General features: G+C 36.3%; 2 protein-coding genes across 4 annotated transcripts in view; one reads left to right on the forward strand and one right to left on the reverse strand.

Annotated features, from left to right (window-relative positions):
- The window catches only part of EFHC1 (EF-hand domain containing 1), a 16,256-nt gene extending 10,566 nt beyond the window's left edge, over positions 1 to 5,690 (forward strand). Inside the window, exons 8-11 of one of the 2 annotated variants that reach the window (XM_032212579.1) lie at positions 899 to 1,112; positions 2,037 to 2,184; positions 3,118 to 3,331; positions 5,558 to 5,690. In XM_032212579.1, the coding sequence (XP_032068470.1) occupies positions 899 to 1,112; positions 2,037 to 2,184; positions 3,118 to 3,331; positions 5,558 to 5,629 (648 nt within the window). In that variant the 3' untranslated portion in view covers positions 5,630 to 5,690. Of the gene's footprint in view, positions 1 to 898; positions 1,113 to 2,036; positions 2,185 to 3,117 lie in introns of both variants that reach the window. The other variant, XM_032212578.1, reaches the window with a different exon arrangement.
- Positions 5,691 to 6,701: 1,011 nt separating this feature from the next.
- Positions 6,702 to 14,756, reverse strand: part of TRAM2 (translocation associated membrane protein 2) — a 36,692-nt gene continuing 28,637 nt past the window's right edge. For both annotated transcript variants that reach the window (XM_032214632.1, XM_032214633.1), the window contains exons 9-11: positions 14,349 to 14,492; positions 13,027 to 13,196; positions 6,702 to 11,891 (exon numbers count right to left, since the gene is read on the reverse strand). In XM_032214632.1, the coding sequence (XP_032070523.1) occupies positions 11,818 to 11,891; positions 13,027 to 13,196; positions 14,349 to 14,492 (388 nt within the window). In that variant the 3' untranslated portion in view covers positions 6,702 to 11,817. The remainder of the gene's footprint in view (positions 11,892 to 13,026; positions 13,197 to 14,348; positions 14,493 to 14,756) is intronic.

The raw sequence follows: 14,756 nt of genomic DNA on the forward strand, positions 1-14,756 counted from the left end.
ATAGAAGCAGATATTAAAATATTATATCAAAATAGTCTTTCAATTCAAAGCACTATGGATACATAGAATCTGATTAAACTTGAGAATTTTCAAACTGTAATGGAAAACATGTCTATTTATGTATACAGTGTAGTTTCCCTTGGCTGGTTGAGGATATCTATTGGAGCTCTACATTTAGTTCTCAGTTTAAATAACTGTAGTCCTTTTTTGTTGCTTTCACTTTGGAACACCAATTATTTTATTACTGTAAGATTGTATTTCAGAAGGTTTTCAGTAGTGAGAGCAACTATAATGTGTATAAAACCAGAAACAAGATAAAAGATAGATGTCCTATCAAAGAAATTAGTTTCCATTAAATACTCAGGCCCTTCACACGGTATAGGAGCTTGATTAAATCATAAATTACAGAGGATCCAGCAGTGTGGTGTGACTACTAAATAGGGTAATGAAGTCTTAAGCTGTATTAACAGAATTATAAAGTCCAGAAAATTGCAGAACAAAATATGTTTAAATATTAGAAAACATTTCTTTTGACTCAGAGCTATTTAACAGGAAAACAATTTCCCTTTACTCAGAGGTGGAAGGATCTCCTTCAATGGAGATATTTAAGCAGAGGTTAAATAGGCATCTTCATGGAGAGTGATGTAAATGTAATTTGCTTTGAACAGAGAATACATGACCTCTAAGCACATTACCTGATTTATGATTTGAACAATTTGAATAATGATTCAATTGGCTATTCAGCTGCTTTTTACACAATGGATTCATTCAGTATGACTGAGAATTCTGGGAGTTTCAGTACCTTCAAGAAGATGTCATGTTAGGAATAGCCAAACATGAACAAGCCCTTTAAGCATAGCATATTTTGCAACTTACATTTGACCTTTAATCTGTCCAGGAATCCTCAAACCCTGATGACAGCAAGAGACATTTCGTCCTCTCCTATTGCCTCGCTACTGACATGATAAGCATTTATGAACCACCTGTGCGCAATTCGGGAATTATTGGTGGCAAGTACCTATGCAAAACCAGAATCCCAAAGCCAGGATATTCTACAGACGATCCTGTTTATTATGAACCTGCCGACTTAACCATAGGCGCTATGATAGAAGGTAATAGAAAGATGGAGTATAAATATTTTAGAAGTGAATATTTTGGCACATATTCATTCTTCATTCTATATTTTTTGCCTAAGAAATAATGTTTTTCTCTGTTAAAATTATTCAAAAGAATATAGCATAGAGAATTATGAAATTTGCAGCAAAAACAAGCTAGATAAATTTTCTCCAATCCCCCTTAGGCACTGTTGAGCTATTTGAACTGTAAAGTTCACAAGTGACATATCTTTTCAGGTTAGTTACTGACAAATAAACAAAGTACTAAGAAATGGCGGAGGTAAAACATATTGTTAGTCCTCTTACAGCTTATTCCTATAGCCATACACAATTTCCTCAGATCAGAATAGAAATAAAAATGTTGATAGAAAATTGCTGTAGTTACACCTTTCTTATCCTGTTTTGTCAGTTATGGCTAGCTTATTTCACGTTTTCCTTCAGTTGCTTTGCACAAAAACAAAAAATAGGTTGTTGAGCTGCAAGTTTAGTTACAACCTTTTACTTCTTAGACTGCAGGCTTGTTCTTCTAAGGAAATAGCCAGTCATCTATGGTGAGGGTAGTTCCATACCATCTTTTCAATTTATAAAGCTTCAAGATTTTACCAATGCAATTCAATGGCATATTGATACTTTCCAGTTTTCTATTTTTCATGTTTTCCCTGCATCACTGAAAAGGTTTGAAATAAGTACATTATGCTATTGCTAGGTTTAAAGCATCTTTGGGTGCTTTTTAAAATCTCTAAATATTCAGCTTTGTCTCTCCGCCAATGTTGCTACATCACCACTGGTGTTGTTGAGAATTTGAAAGGCTGAAAAATGTGCACCATCCCCACCTCTAAAAAAGTTGCACAAGTTTAATCTATATTTCTGGAACGAGCAGATAGTTGGTCATGATAATGACAGATCGTCTCTTTTATGCAGTGTTTGGCCACAGGTTCATTATTGTGGATGCAGATAATTATGTGTTGAATTATATGGAAAGCAATTTGGAAAGCTTCCCAGCATCTGTTGTGCAGTCTATGAGAAATCATTTTGCACCCCGCAGGGCAGCAATAGAGGAACTAAAGAGGTGAGCACTTGAAGAAAATATCCATAGAAAATGTTCCATAACTAATATTAATTATGCTGATTCAGCAGCTTTTGGTCTGAGGATGATGGAAGATATTCCCTTTTCATAATCACAGACAATAAATCAATATCTATTATCACTTTACCTTCAAACATCACAAATAGTCACAACTTTCATAAAGAGAGTGTAAGCCTCTATGGGCCCTTTCCAGTTACCAGAGAATAGTATCAGGAAAGGGTACTTGCTTTCATCCTCCACCAAAGATGCACATGGTTGGTTATTATGAGAAAAATAATTCTGGACATGATAAAACTATTCACATTTTCTTTCAAGTTCCTAGATGAGTTAACTATCTTTGTAGATGATGTTCAATCAGATTGAATAAATCTAAAATAACCAGTACTGAAACATTTGTCACTACTACTCGCATGGAACGAGAAGTAACAGTTCTAGCAGAGAAAAATTGGAATTGAATTTTAATTAAAAAAGACACAGAGGAAAAGAATGGTAACTTACCTTGGCAGAGTAAAATCAAAATCTGTTGTTTAAAATCAGATAAATCTGTAACAGTTATATTGAAATGGTTTATGATTTGTTTTCAGCCACCTAATTAGTAGGCTGATTAAAAATTTAGTAGAGTGATCAGACTGCATTGCAAATTGGGGGGTATTCATTGTCAATGTAAAATGTGCCTGCATTACTGTGATATAGAAGTAAATTTTGAGAATGGCTTTTCTTTTGAATGGCAGACGATAAATTTTGTCCATTTAGTTGTAAATCCTAATATCTCTGCAGGCCCCCAATACTATCCATAGAGAATGTACCTAATCATAGTTAGATTAAAACGCAGGTGATTGATCATAATAAGAAGAATTTCAAGATGCTTGAGTCTTGAGGACATTTTATGACATCCTAGTTCTTTTTTCCCTCTAGGTTAGCTTCCAATGAGCCTGACCCACAGGAGCTAGCTGCATTATTGGAGCAGATTCAGGAACACATGAGGCGGCATAATTATCTGCCAGACAGCAGTATGCAGGAAGCTTTCCTTCAGCAAGATAAAGATGGCTCAGGGCTTCTAAACAAAGCAGAGTTCTTCACCCTTTGTGACCATTTTAAAATACCAACTGATGACCCAATTTTCCAAAAGGTAAAAAGTATGAGCTGGCAATCTGTTCTAACTGTAAGCCAAGGCTTATCAACAGTGAGAACAATGATAGAAATGTTCAAAAGGAGGTTTAGGCTTTTGAATTTGGAAATGCAGGTAACGGGGTATTAATAGTGTATGGGGATACTGGTACATCTGTCCCTTCCGTAATTCTACCAATATGACTCAGAGACTGGGATCAATCTAAAATCACTGTGGCTATACATTTGCTTTAATTTCTTTCTTTATAGTACCGATAAAAAGATAATTGTGGCATAACACAGAGTAGAATACAGAATAACAGAGTTGGAAGGGACCTTGGTGGTCTTCTAGTCCAATTCTCTGCCCAAGCCGGAGACCCTATAGCATTGTGGACAAATGGCTGTCCGATCTTTTCTTAAAAACCTTCCCTGTTAAATGTTATATGCTCCTATATCATGGAGAGTTACAATATGGAATGTATCTTTATATAGAGATTTCTTGTCAATTCATGTTGTAATTAATAGATTTTTTTCTAATTTATCAAAGCAGTGGGAAGTTACTGCATATTTTCATGAGTGCCACTTGCCCAATTTTTGTTGGGATTTTAGGAGTGACAAATTTTAGAATTCCAGAGTGGTTTGTATTAGCCATTTTCTGAAATCCTTTTGTAAACTCATAATTTAAGTATTATTAAATGACATGCTATTGCAGTTACGGTAACGTGTGGCATTCCATGTTTTTAAAAATAGATTTGTCTTATTTGAGTCCCAGTACTGGTGATTTATTGTGTGATAATTGTCATTTGCAGCACTAATTATTTATCTAAAATGTTCCAAAGTCTTTTCCAGATTCTTACGTACAAGTAGGTATGATGGCAGAATTTCATTGCTAACAATGTAGTTCTAAAACTTGACATCATGAGACCACGTTGTTTAGCAACAGCAATTCTCATCATTAACTAAATTATGTTGATCATCAGTCAAGGGCCCACACTAATCCAAGCCATTCCCATCTTGATCACTCTCAGCCCCAGGTCTCAGTTCTTTCAAGGTAAGGGACTCCCTACCACTTCTCCCAAATGCCTATTCCCCCAATCTCTGCCTTCTGGGTCAGCCTGTATTGTGGGGTGGCAAGCAGCTTCAGAACCTCACAGTTGTGGGACTACTTGCTATGTTGCAGCTCAGAGGCTGCAAGAAAGCGCTGAGCTGCAGCCACCTTGGGAAGCCACAGCCTGACCCAGCAATGTGATGCAAAGCCCCAGCTACCCCAAGAAGCTTCACCACCCCAGCTTAAGGGACCCTGCATTCAGAAGCTCCTGGTGCTGTAGCTAAACTTTGCTGTCTTCCTGCTGCTGACACATGCCTGGTCACTTGAGGCCTTCTTGCCCAGGTCTCGCAAGGATACTGCAACGTGTGACATTGGGAAAAGCCTCATGTGGCCATCAGCAACAACCTTGCAAAGGCCAGGCATGCTAGATCAACAGTGGGAGCAAGAATATGGTAAAATTCAGCTAGGGTGGTGGAGCCCACAGTGGCTGGGGCTATGGAGAACAGGGAGTCAAAAAGGCAGAAATGGGGAAGATAGGTGGATGATGGATGTTAAAGTGCCCCTGCAGTTGTGGGGGTGGGCTGCTAAACCCCTGAATTTTGATCACGGGTCAAAGGGGGGCCCTGCAACAGCCATAACTTCAGAGACCTGATATATAATTATTTGCTCAGCACTGCTGCAACTTCAAACAGTCATTGAATAAATCATCATAACTCAAGGACAAGATGTATTTAACTTAATGGAACATGTTCATTACAAATCCTATTGTTATTCGTTTTCATTTCAGTTTAAAAGAACATTGATTGTCCCTGATTTTTTCCCACTTTAACAAGTATGCTTAAATATCAGATTGTATTTGAATAGCAGGGACTTTGTTTGGATTTTGTAGTAAGTAATAGATTTGAAAACGAAATTCTCTGAGTAAAATTGCATTATTTCTGTACTTGAAAGGCAGCCAATTGTTTCCTTCTCCCAATAGCATATTATGCCTGTGTTTTCACATACCCCATCCAGCAATTTAAAAAAAAATAGAAAAGGAAAGCCTCACTTTTATTTTGTTCTATTCTGAAGATTAAAATCAAAAATCTTACTACTGCAGATTAACTGTGCATGTTCTTAGGACATATGGCAATTTTTTAAAAAAATGAAAGTACAGCATTTGCAACTTTTCATTGGTTTCTCTCTCTCTTTTTTTTCCAGCTTATTAAGATGTGTTCTCATGGGGAAAATCAGATAAGATACCCTGACTTCCTCAAAGCTTTCCAGTGTTGATCAGTTCAAAACTAGCAGTTACCAGATGTACAAGATCAATTTCAATTAAAAACACTAATTATTGAAAGCTGCTGTGGTATTCCTTCCTTTTTCTACCATATATTCAATTTATAATTTTCCAGATTACTTGACAAAAACAGTCTATCACAGCTCTGATCCTTCTACTAGAGTGAGGGTGGTTATCTCTATGCATGCAATTATGGGTAGATCTTTATTTTATTACCTGGAAAGCAAATGGCATTTGTATGATTCTGTGTCAATATAACTATCCTTTAGTCCTTTATGAACAATATGACTGTCTCCCACAATATATCCCAGCTGGTTCAGTCTGCCAGGGTTGGCATGCTCTGGGTTCCATCTTTCAGGTCTCTGGAAGTGTGCCTTTTCTGTAGCAGTGCCTGTGCTCTGGAATGCGGTTCCCCCAAGATTTGTATGACTTCCCATACTACTGACTCCAAATGTGTGGCTTTTCACTGAGGTCTTCAGTGAGTGCAATTGACACACCTTTTCTTTCTTTGGTTCCATCCAGAATTGGGTTGTTACTTGTTTTAAAATGTTTCTAACAATTTGTAAACCATCCGGAATTGCTGAGAGTGGGGTGGCATGTAAATTTATTTTATTATTATAACAAATGCACAGGAAAGTTAAATCCCCTATCTTATGCCCCAGTGAAGTTGAAAACATGTATTACAAGAACCTTAGGATTCAGAACTTTCCATTTCCTAAAGTGGGAGGGGAAGACATTTAATGGCAGACTGTTGTTAATATGATTTCTTTCCTGTTGCCTGAAGCAAGTAAAATTATAAGCCTTCATTTAAGAAAGGATAAAACTTAGGTTTACATTTAAGAGCCAAGCAAGCTTTACACTTCCTCTGTCCAGAAATTTCTTCTTTGGGACTTCTTACAATCTCAGCATATTCCATAGGAGTTTCAAACATGTTCAAAGATTCTGATATTACTCAGCCAGGCAAGCAGGAAACCTGTAGCAATGAACACCAAGCTATTTAGGAACCATGCTTTCATAGTTCATGGCAAAGAATAAATTAGTAGTGAATAAACAATGGTACTTTTCATCATTCTATGCCTTTTTTATTTCAGAAAAATAGTTGTATCACAGATTGCTTTCATAAAAGCTCTTTAACAATAACAAAAAAATCATAAACAAATTGGATTTTCGAATGGTGGGAATAAAACGTTGAGAGGAAAAAAAAATCCCCAAAAATTGTCCCTTCCCTCCCTGAAAACCAGGAGACAAAAAGATTAAATTTAAATATGTAAAATTAGGCTTAGATTTGGTCCATAATTAGAATTACTAATGGGAAAAAACCCAGCCATGTACACTTCTAATATAACATTTTCTGCTCTATACTGTCATTTGTAGAACAATTATAATACTTAATTTCTGAAGAAGGTCAACAAAACAAAGCCCTTAGAAACAACCCTGATGTAGCTGTGGTTTCAGGATAATAAAGATTTTTTTTCCTTTCTGGAAGACACAAAATGTATAGAGGTAAACGGTTTTCCACTTAATAGTATCAGAAACAGAAGAAAAATCAACCATACTGACAGCAAATTATTTGCAACCTTCACAATGCATTTTACATAACATCTACAATTTGTTTAAAAAACAAAGTCTAAAAAAAATAAAAATTGTATGAGTAGGACATTTAATTATTTTGCTAGCTGCTTTATCACTTGGATACTTCAAAGAAAAGCAAACCATATACCATTTCCAAAATCACAAAGATTTACTACTTACTGAGCTTTGGAACCCTTAGTTAGATCTCGATATCATGCTACATATCTATAGATCCATCTAGGCCAGGGATAGGCAAATTTGTGCCCATTGCAACTTCTTGAACCCCGTTATGCTCTTTTTAAAAACAGTTTCAATTAAAAAAATAATAATAAAATTGGAAATGTGGCATACTTTAAAGTGAAGCACCAGCCTCTAGCATTATCTGCAACCCTGAGATCCCACTGGGGTAACAAATAATATCTTGGGGCTAGTTCATCATTTGTTAAATGGGTATTTTGTGACTGACCATATCTAACTTTGATATTCATTCTGCAATGACACTCATTCTGCAAGCATGCTCAGCATATGTTCTCAAAATTCCAAACATACTTTAACCCAAAATATTTGCTTACCCTTGACCTAGAACAAGAAAGAAAGGAAAGGCACTATGAGGTTCTCTGCACTTAATCCTGTGTTAAAAGAAGAATAAGTCCCAGAGCTAATCATGTTGCCCACAACCCAAACAAATATAATTACATTATGGAGAACTACAATTCCAATTTCTTTCCCCCAAGATGAGATCACTCACAACAGATCATAAATTGATTCAACCTTTTGTGGGAAAGCAGAGTACAGAGGAACCAAGTAAGGCTCTTATTATTCAACTTAGAGTGACACTATGCTTACAAAGGCACCCTTAGGTTAAAATCCCATTTGTGCTGGTGGATTGTCTCTCTTTAGATCCACACACAATATCTACTGAGACAGCAATTTGAAGTAGACCATTAGTGTTGGAGATGAAAGGTAACTTCCGCTAAATTATTTTCACTTGTACTGTAACTCCAACATCTTTTATTTTGAGAATGAAAGCATCCAAAAGTAAAAGGCAATTCTTCATAAAAAGTGGCACAAATTGGTGATGTCTTACGTATGTGTAACTTCTGCTTAGAATTGTAGTTTCAATGATCGCATAGTTTTTTTAAACACCCCATTCCTAAATAATTACAAAGCTAAGCATAACATCTAATTCTAGCAACAGACGTTATGAAAGACGCTCAAAAGCAGTTGTTCAAAAAGTTTTAGAAATACAAGGATACATCCAAAATTAAAACCAAGAGCATCTAGTCTGCTATGGAAATTTTTGTGATATTATGGATTGTTTCGTATTACAAAAGAGATTCTTGCGTCTAGAATAGTTCCAACAATTACACTTGTCAAGCAACTACTTATGGTCAAAAAGACATAGAAATTGAAGCAAAGCATCCAGCAAAAGCTGCCCCCTTTTTGAATAACTAAACTAGTGCATACAGTATAAGTGAACTACAACAATACATATACAAAGAAAAATCAATATGAAAGATAAAAAGATTAGAAAGGCTATGTGATAATGTAAGGCACTTGCACAATGTACTTGCACAAAATTGAACCAATTTCATTGTATACATGATGTACAATGACAATAAAGGCTTTGAATATCACTACAATTGAAAACCTGGTGCTGGATGAAAGGAGTTAGATTAACTGGGTCAGGGTAAGGCCTGTTTGGAGGTTTTTCTTGCAGCTTTCTAGAACTAGTTCTTTGGGAAACCTAAGTCTTTTGACTGAGCTTAGTGCAAAGTCAGAAAGCTCCATTTAACTAAGATCAGAATTAACAAAAACACAAGGAATTCTAATTTAGAACACTGATGTAAAGAATTGGTGTAAAAGAAAGCCTACAAATTGCACATATATTTTGTGGCTCCCAAAGCATTCCCCAAAAGATGCAAGCAAAATATTTGGCTAGATGTTTGTTTGTTTGTTTGTTTGTTTATTATTTTCATTTTGATAGCTTTGGGGGAAAACTAAAAAAAGTGCAGTGAATTCATTATGTTTCCAGAGACTCAAAACACTTAAAAATTAGGGCAATTTTATTATACCCACAATTGCAAGATGACCATCAATATGCCACACAGGCTCAAGAGTGGTTCTTCTGGTGGTAGAAGCCATACATATCTGCTTTGCAATAGTGGTGGGTTTTCTGTTATGCTCAAGCAATAGAGCTATCACATTCATATATGCATGTAGGTTGACCCCCATATCTGACCTACTTAGCACCATCACTAACCCAGTTTACTCTTTCATTCCTGTATAAAAAAGGTACAGATGAGGTATATTTAGAACTCAATAAGAGCTAAGGAGTGACAGGCACAATATGGTATAGTCGATTTCAGCTCAGAAGGTCTCTGATCTGAACATTTCAAGATTTTGGAGGGAAGAAAAAAATAACTCTCTGTACAGTCTCAAGTAGTGCCAAGCAGCATTAAAGTCTGTTGCAAGAGAAGGATAAAAAGAGACATATGATTCTTCAGAGATACATATATTGTAAGCAGTTTATAAAGTCTTCTTCACCTCTTAAACTCCCCCAAAAGTTTACAGCGATATCCCTGACTCATGAAACTTATCACTACTCATTAATCATGCACTGCTGTCTGCTAAGACTGCAGCAATCCCTCTTAACAGTTGATCTAAATGCAAACCAGAGATGCTCTGGCAGGATGAAATTCATGGCTAATGTATTTGGTTTGGCAGGTCTTAACTTATGCAGACCTGCTTTAGACACAATAAAAGCATTCACAAAAAGGAGTAGTTGGGTCAAATCCTGGGACACCCAACTACTAAGTATGTATTCTATTGATTTCATTCAATCTATTAATGAAATAGATAATTCTATTCCAAATTATGGCAAAAGAGCATGGAAATCAAAAGATTCTTTGTATTATTTGAAAAGCAGAACAATATCGTAAGATGATCCAGTTACACTAGGGCTTAAAACAAGACATAGTCATGAAGCAACTCTGCTGAATAAAGTATGCTTAAACATACAGAAAGGAGAACAGAAGACACTTTTCATTAAAACAAAAAAAACATTAAAGATGAACAAAGTAACTCTAAAAGTTTTGTGTGAACAACCCCGATTTTTTTGTCGGTGCAAAATAAACGTAACTAAAAGAAATGTAGGAATGGGTGGCTTCCGAGGTAGATTTCACTTTTTAATATCATCCACCAGCTTTACAAATTGTGCTCTCTCCTTTTGAGACATTATTCCTTCTCTCTCCTCTCCTATCTTTCATAACTGAACCTCATAGAACTTGCTAAGCAACTAGGAACTAAATTGCTTTCAATCTGAATAAAAACAATCTCTATAGTTTTAGAAATAAGAACACCAGGACAGGCATGAATTCAGAACCTATTAGATGCAACTTAGAAAAAGAGGTGCTTGGGAAAACAAATTACAGGTTGCAATTCTATACCACAATGAAATTGAATAAGCCTCTCTGAATTTGCTGGAATTTACTTCTGAGAAAATATGCATAGCAGTACACTTCATAGACAATATTATTATTCTATGATTGGATGGTGTTAAACATGAATGATTCAAACAACAAGGCTACACTAGCACTTCCTTAAGAAGGTCAACAGATAAAATCTTCAACATGAAAGATATTATCCTCTTGTGAACATATCACAGCCTTCTCTTCTTCACTAGTAAAAATGCCCTGAGCTCCTTTTTAAATGAATGGAGAAGCTTCTCCCTTCCCTCAAGACCCTACAGGCTGAGACTTCCTAGGCTAATGAAGATGAAAATCATACTTCACACCTACTAAATTGACAGGACAAGTACATTCTCCTTTTTTAGGAAAATTCAATTGTTTCTAAGAAAACATTAATTCTGTTTTAGGACCAGAAGAGAAAGATAAGAAAGAGGACTATATCTGTTCCAGTCTTCAGAAGGTAGCTATAGCTACAAATGAAACTTTAACTTTGAAAACATCATGATAAATCACAAACAGATAAAAGTAACCATCTGTATCTTTCCATCATGTTTTTAAAACCTGACATATTCTAACCATTTTACAAAGCTTACTGAATGTGTAACATAATTACAGAATTCAGATTAGAGGATGCTCTTTAAACAGGACTGAAACTGCATTTCTTTCAAAACCTATGCTTGCAAGAGTGCATTTTCTAGAGAAACAATCCCACAAATCTACTCTCAGAACCAAATTCCATCATGGGCTGAAGCTGTAATCTCTTCAAGCCAAAAATCAGATGTAAGGAAGTGAAAAATGGTATGTTGGGAACAGGGTTCTAAAAAACAACAACACATTTCCTGGGGCATGAAAACAAGCAAAACTTTTTTTTTGAATTTCACAATACACAACAGGACAAGGAAAAGCTTTTGGTGTTCTTAAGCCTTCTGTCAAGGATGAAGGCCTTTTGGTTATTGCAAAAAGAGACAGAGACAGAAAGACATAAGGATGGGGGAGGAGAGAGAGCTTGTTCACTCTGGGCACATCACTTGAGGTGGAGCATTGTGAGAACAGAAGAGAGGAGGGTGCTTCTTATTTCCAGAGTCCTCATTCTTGCACCTCTGTCTCCTCAAACATCCCATGTCAGCTGTGCTTTGGCTCTACGGAGACTTGAGTTTCTTGTTCCGTGGTGAGGTACCATTTTCTGCCTTTACAACTCCATTTTCATGGTAACCTGTAATGGAGAGTGGGGAAAGGGATTAATAATGAGAAATTTGTATTAATAGATTGGTTTCTCTATCATGTTTATTGAAAGACACACAGTTAGGTCATGGAGACACAGTCTTCAGAAATGTCATGTCACCTCATTCCACTGCAGATTTTTCCAACCTTGTGCTCCCCAAATGTGTAGGACTGAATTCACTAGAATCTTCAGTTACTGAATGAAATCACAATGAAAAAGACTCCCTTACATAATAAAGTAGATAGAAGCAGCATCATAGGAAATATTTCTAGCATAGCAGGAGCATTGATGCCACTGCCAAAAAGCTTAAACCAGAATAAGTCATTTATTTACATGCTTTAATTCAATAATATATTTGCATATTGATATGCATTATATTATTCATCACTGCCTTTAATATGTATAATAAAAGTAAATTAAACTACATTACATATTCATGGAACTAATTCTTTGAATGAAATGCACACACTTTGGTGCTGGGTGACTAGGTGCAAGTCACAGAAGGTCCATTGCTTAAAGGAGCCAAATCTCTGATATTTTTTTCCTATAAAGGAAACTTTGTTCTTGTAATTTTTCTTTCGTATTAAATACTTTTAGTAAAGTATTTAATTAAAAATCTACTTCCCAATTACTGTATTTTTTCGGACCATAAGACGCACTGGAGTATAAGACTCACCATGATTTTAAAGAGGCAAATTTTAAAAAAAGAAGTTTTTGCACTCTGCAGGTCTTTCAAGCACTCTACACCCCTCATTTTTTGCAAAAAAAGAGAAGGGGCATGCAGAGCTTTGGGAAGCCTGTAGAGTGCTCTGGGGGCTGGGTGAGCAAAAATTTCCCATTTTTGCTCTTTTTTGGCCTCCCCAACCCTTAGGTGCACTTTGCAAGCCTCCCAAACTCTCTGCATGTCCATTTTTGCAAAGAGGGCAGGGTTTTGATAGGCCAAAAATGCTGTATTCAATGTATAAGACGCACCCAGATTTTCACCCTCTTTTTTGAGGGAAAAAGGTGTGTTGTATACTCCGATAAATACAGTAGTTATTTTAGCCCATCAACATTTAGCAACTGAACTGATTAATAAGAGGCATTCTGCGGTTTTAGAACATGGTCAATTGGGCCGGATGCTCACCAGATTCCCTTTTCATTGTCTTTACTTGCTGTTTAAAGTGGACAGTGGCTGGAACCCTTTTTCTAGTGTTCTGTTCATTCCAGTATTCACGCCAGCGTCGCAACTGGAAATGAATGAAGCGCCACATCATCCAGGCCTGTGAGAAACACACCAGGAGCAACACACCCATCCTAGGAGGAGGCAAGGCAAACATACAGTATTTGGAATAAGCACATTTGGATCTAAACTGTTCTAGGGTGAGAATCATCACCTGAATACAATCACAGCTCCTTCAGGGGTAAACCACAGGGAACCTGGGGAGCCCTGGTCACTCTTCCTCAATGATCACTTGATCAGTCCTCTGTTAATTGAGAAAGAGGGAAGAGATGGCTCTTCCTCTGCTGTTAATGGCAGGAGCAAGTGACCCTGTTTAGCATTACAACTTCCCCAGGGAAATACCAGTAAGCATGGTCAGCAAGATGGATGGTAAAGCTTTACTGCAAAAATCAAGACCAATCCCACAAGTTATAGCAATTTAACTATCTTGGAAATGGTTTTCTTTTTGGAATGATTTAAGGTGAGAGAAATTGAGGTTGGCAAATCCCAAGAAGCCGGGTCCTCTCTGCAGTCTACTTGTATATTGGTAGGCAGGATTTTTGTTTTGCTCTGCAACTATGCACAAAATCTTTAAAATATGGTAGTTGTCTTTATTCAGATGCTTCATCACACAAGAAATTTAAAACTTTAAAATTGTTGTCATGAGTTCTATAATAATATCATTGTTATATATTATAGCTTTAAGCATTCTTCACACCCATTTTTTGTATGCAATAAAAATACAGGAATGTAACAAAATAGTGACCAATTAATGTTTATGATTAATCAATCACAGAAGACTAGGCTGGGCTATGGGAGACTTCATGCCCACCACTTTCTAGTATGAGTTCCTTACATGCCTTCCTATTAATATTAATCCTGGTTAAGCATTGTATCAAAATTAATGCTACAAAGCAATTTTCCCCTAGCCAGGATTGCTTTGTCCATCAGTTTTAAAACAGTAGTGAAGAGGGGATTCCTCAACAAAGGCCAATCCCTACCAACAATGGTATCACTGTACTTCTTAACAGCATTAAAGCCATCAAGGCAAGATTTTTACTAAAGAAATATGTACAGAAGAAGAAGCAATAATACTTTCCCCCAATCTATTTATCATGAGTAAGCAATGTGAATAATTACATCTATTCTAAATGAACAGAGAGATGAAATGACAATCCCTATTTTTTTCTAATCATCAAGGCCCCAAGCCATTTTTCTTCAGCATCCATAACTCAGAAAAAACTTACCTGAAAAGCAAAGTGTTGAAGTTTCCTTTTTCAGGGTTAAATGCTTGGTTCTCCACTCGAGCCAGCCCAAAGCCAATGACCAGCACAGAAAGGGTGAGGGTGAAAAGTCGTGAGATGACGAAAACTACAGCCCATGCATTAAACCTTATGAAATAATTAAAAAAAAAAAATTCTTGCATTAAAATGTGTCATATTTCACTTTATAGCAAATGTCACTATGTGCTGTTTGCTGGAAGATTATCAAAGTAATCCAACTTCTGCATTGGGAGATCTGACATGTCAATCACTAAGAATGCAGATCTCCCAGTAACATCGAAAGCTGAGATCAATCATCTCATTTTTGATAAACAGATTTGCATGAAATATTGAATGTTTGAGACAAAATAATTTGTCCATGTAATTCTTTAT

The sequence above is a fragment of the Thamnophis elegans genome, chromosome 3, assembly GCF_009769535.1.
Source record: "Thamnophis elegans isolate rThaEle1 chromosome 3, rThaEle1.pri, whole genome shotgun sequence".
Taxonomy (NCBI): domain Eukaryota; kingdom Metazoa; phylum Chordata; class Lepidosauria; order Squamata; family Colubridae; genus Thamnophis; species Thamnophis elegans.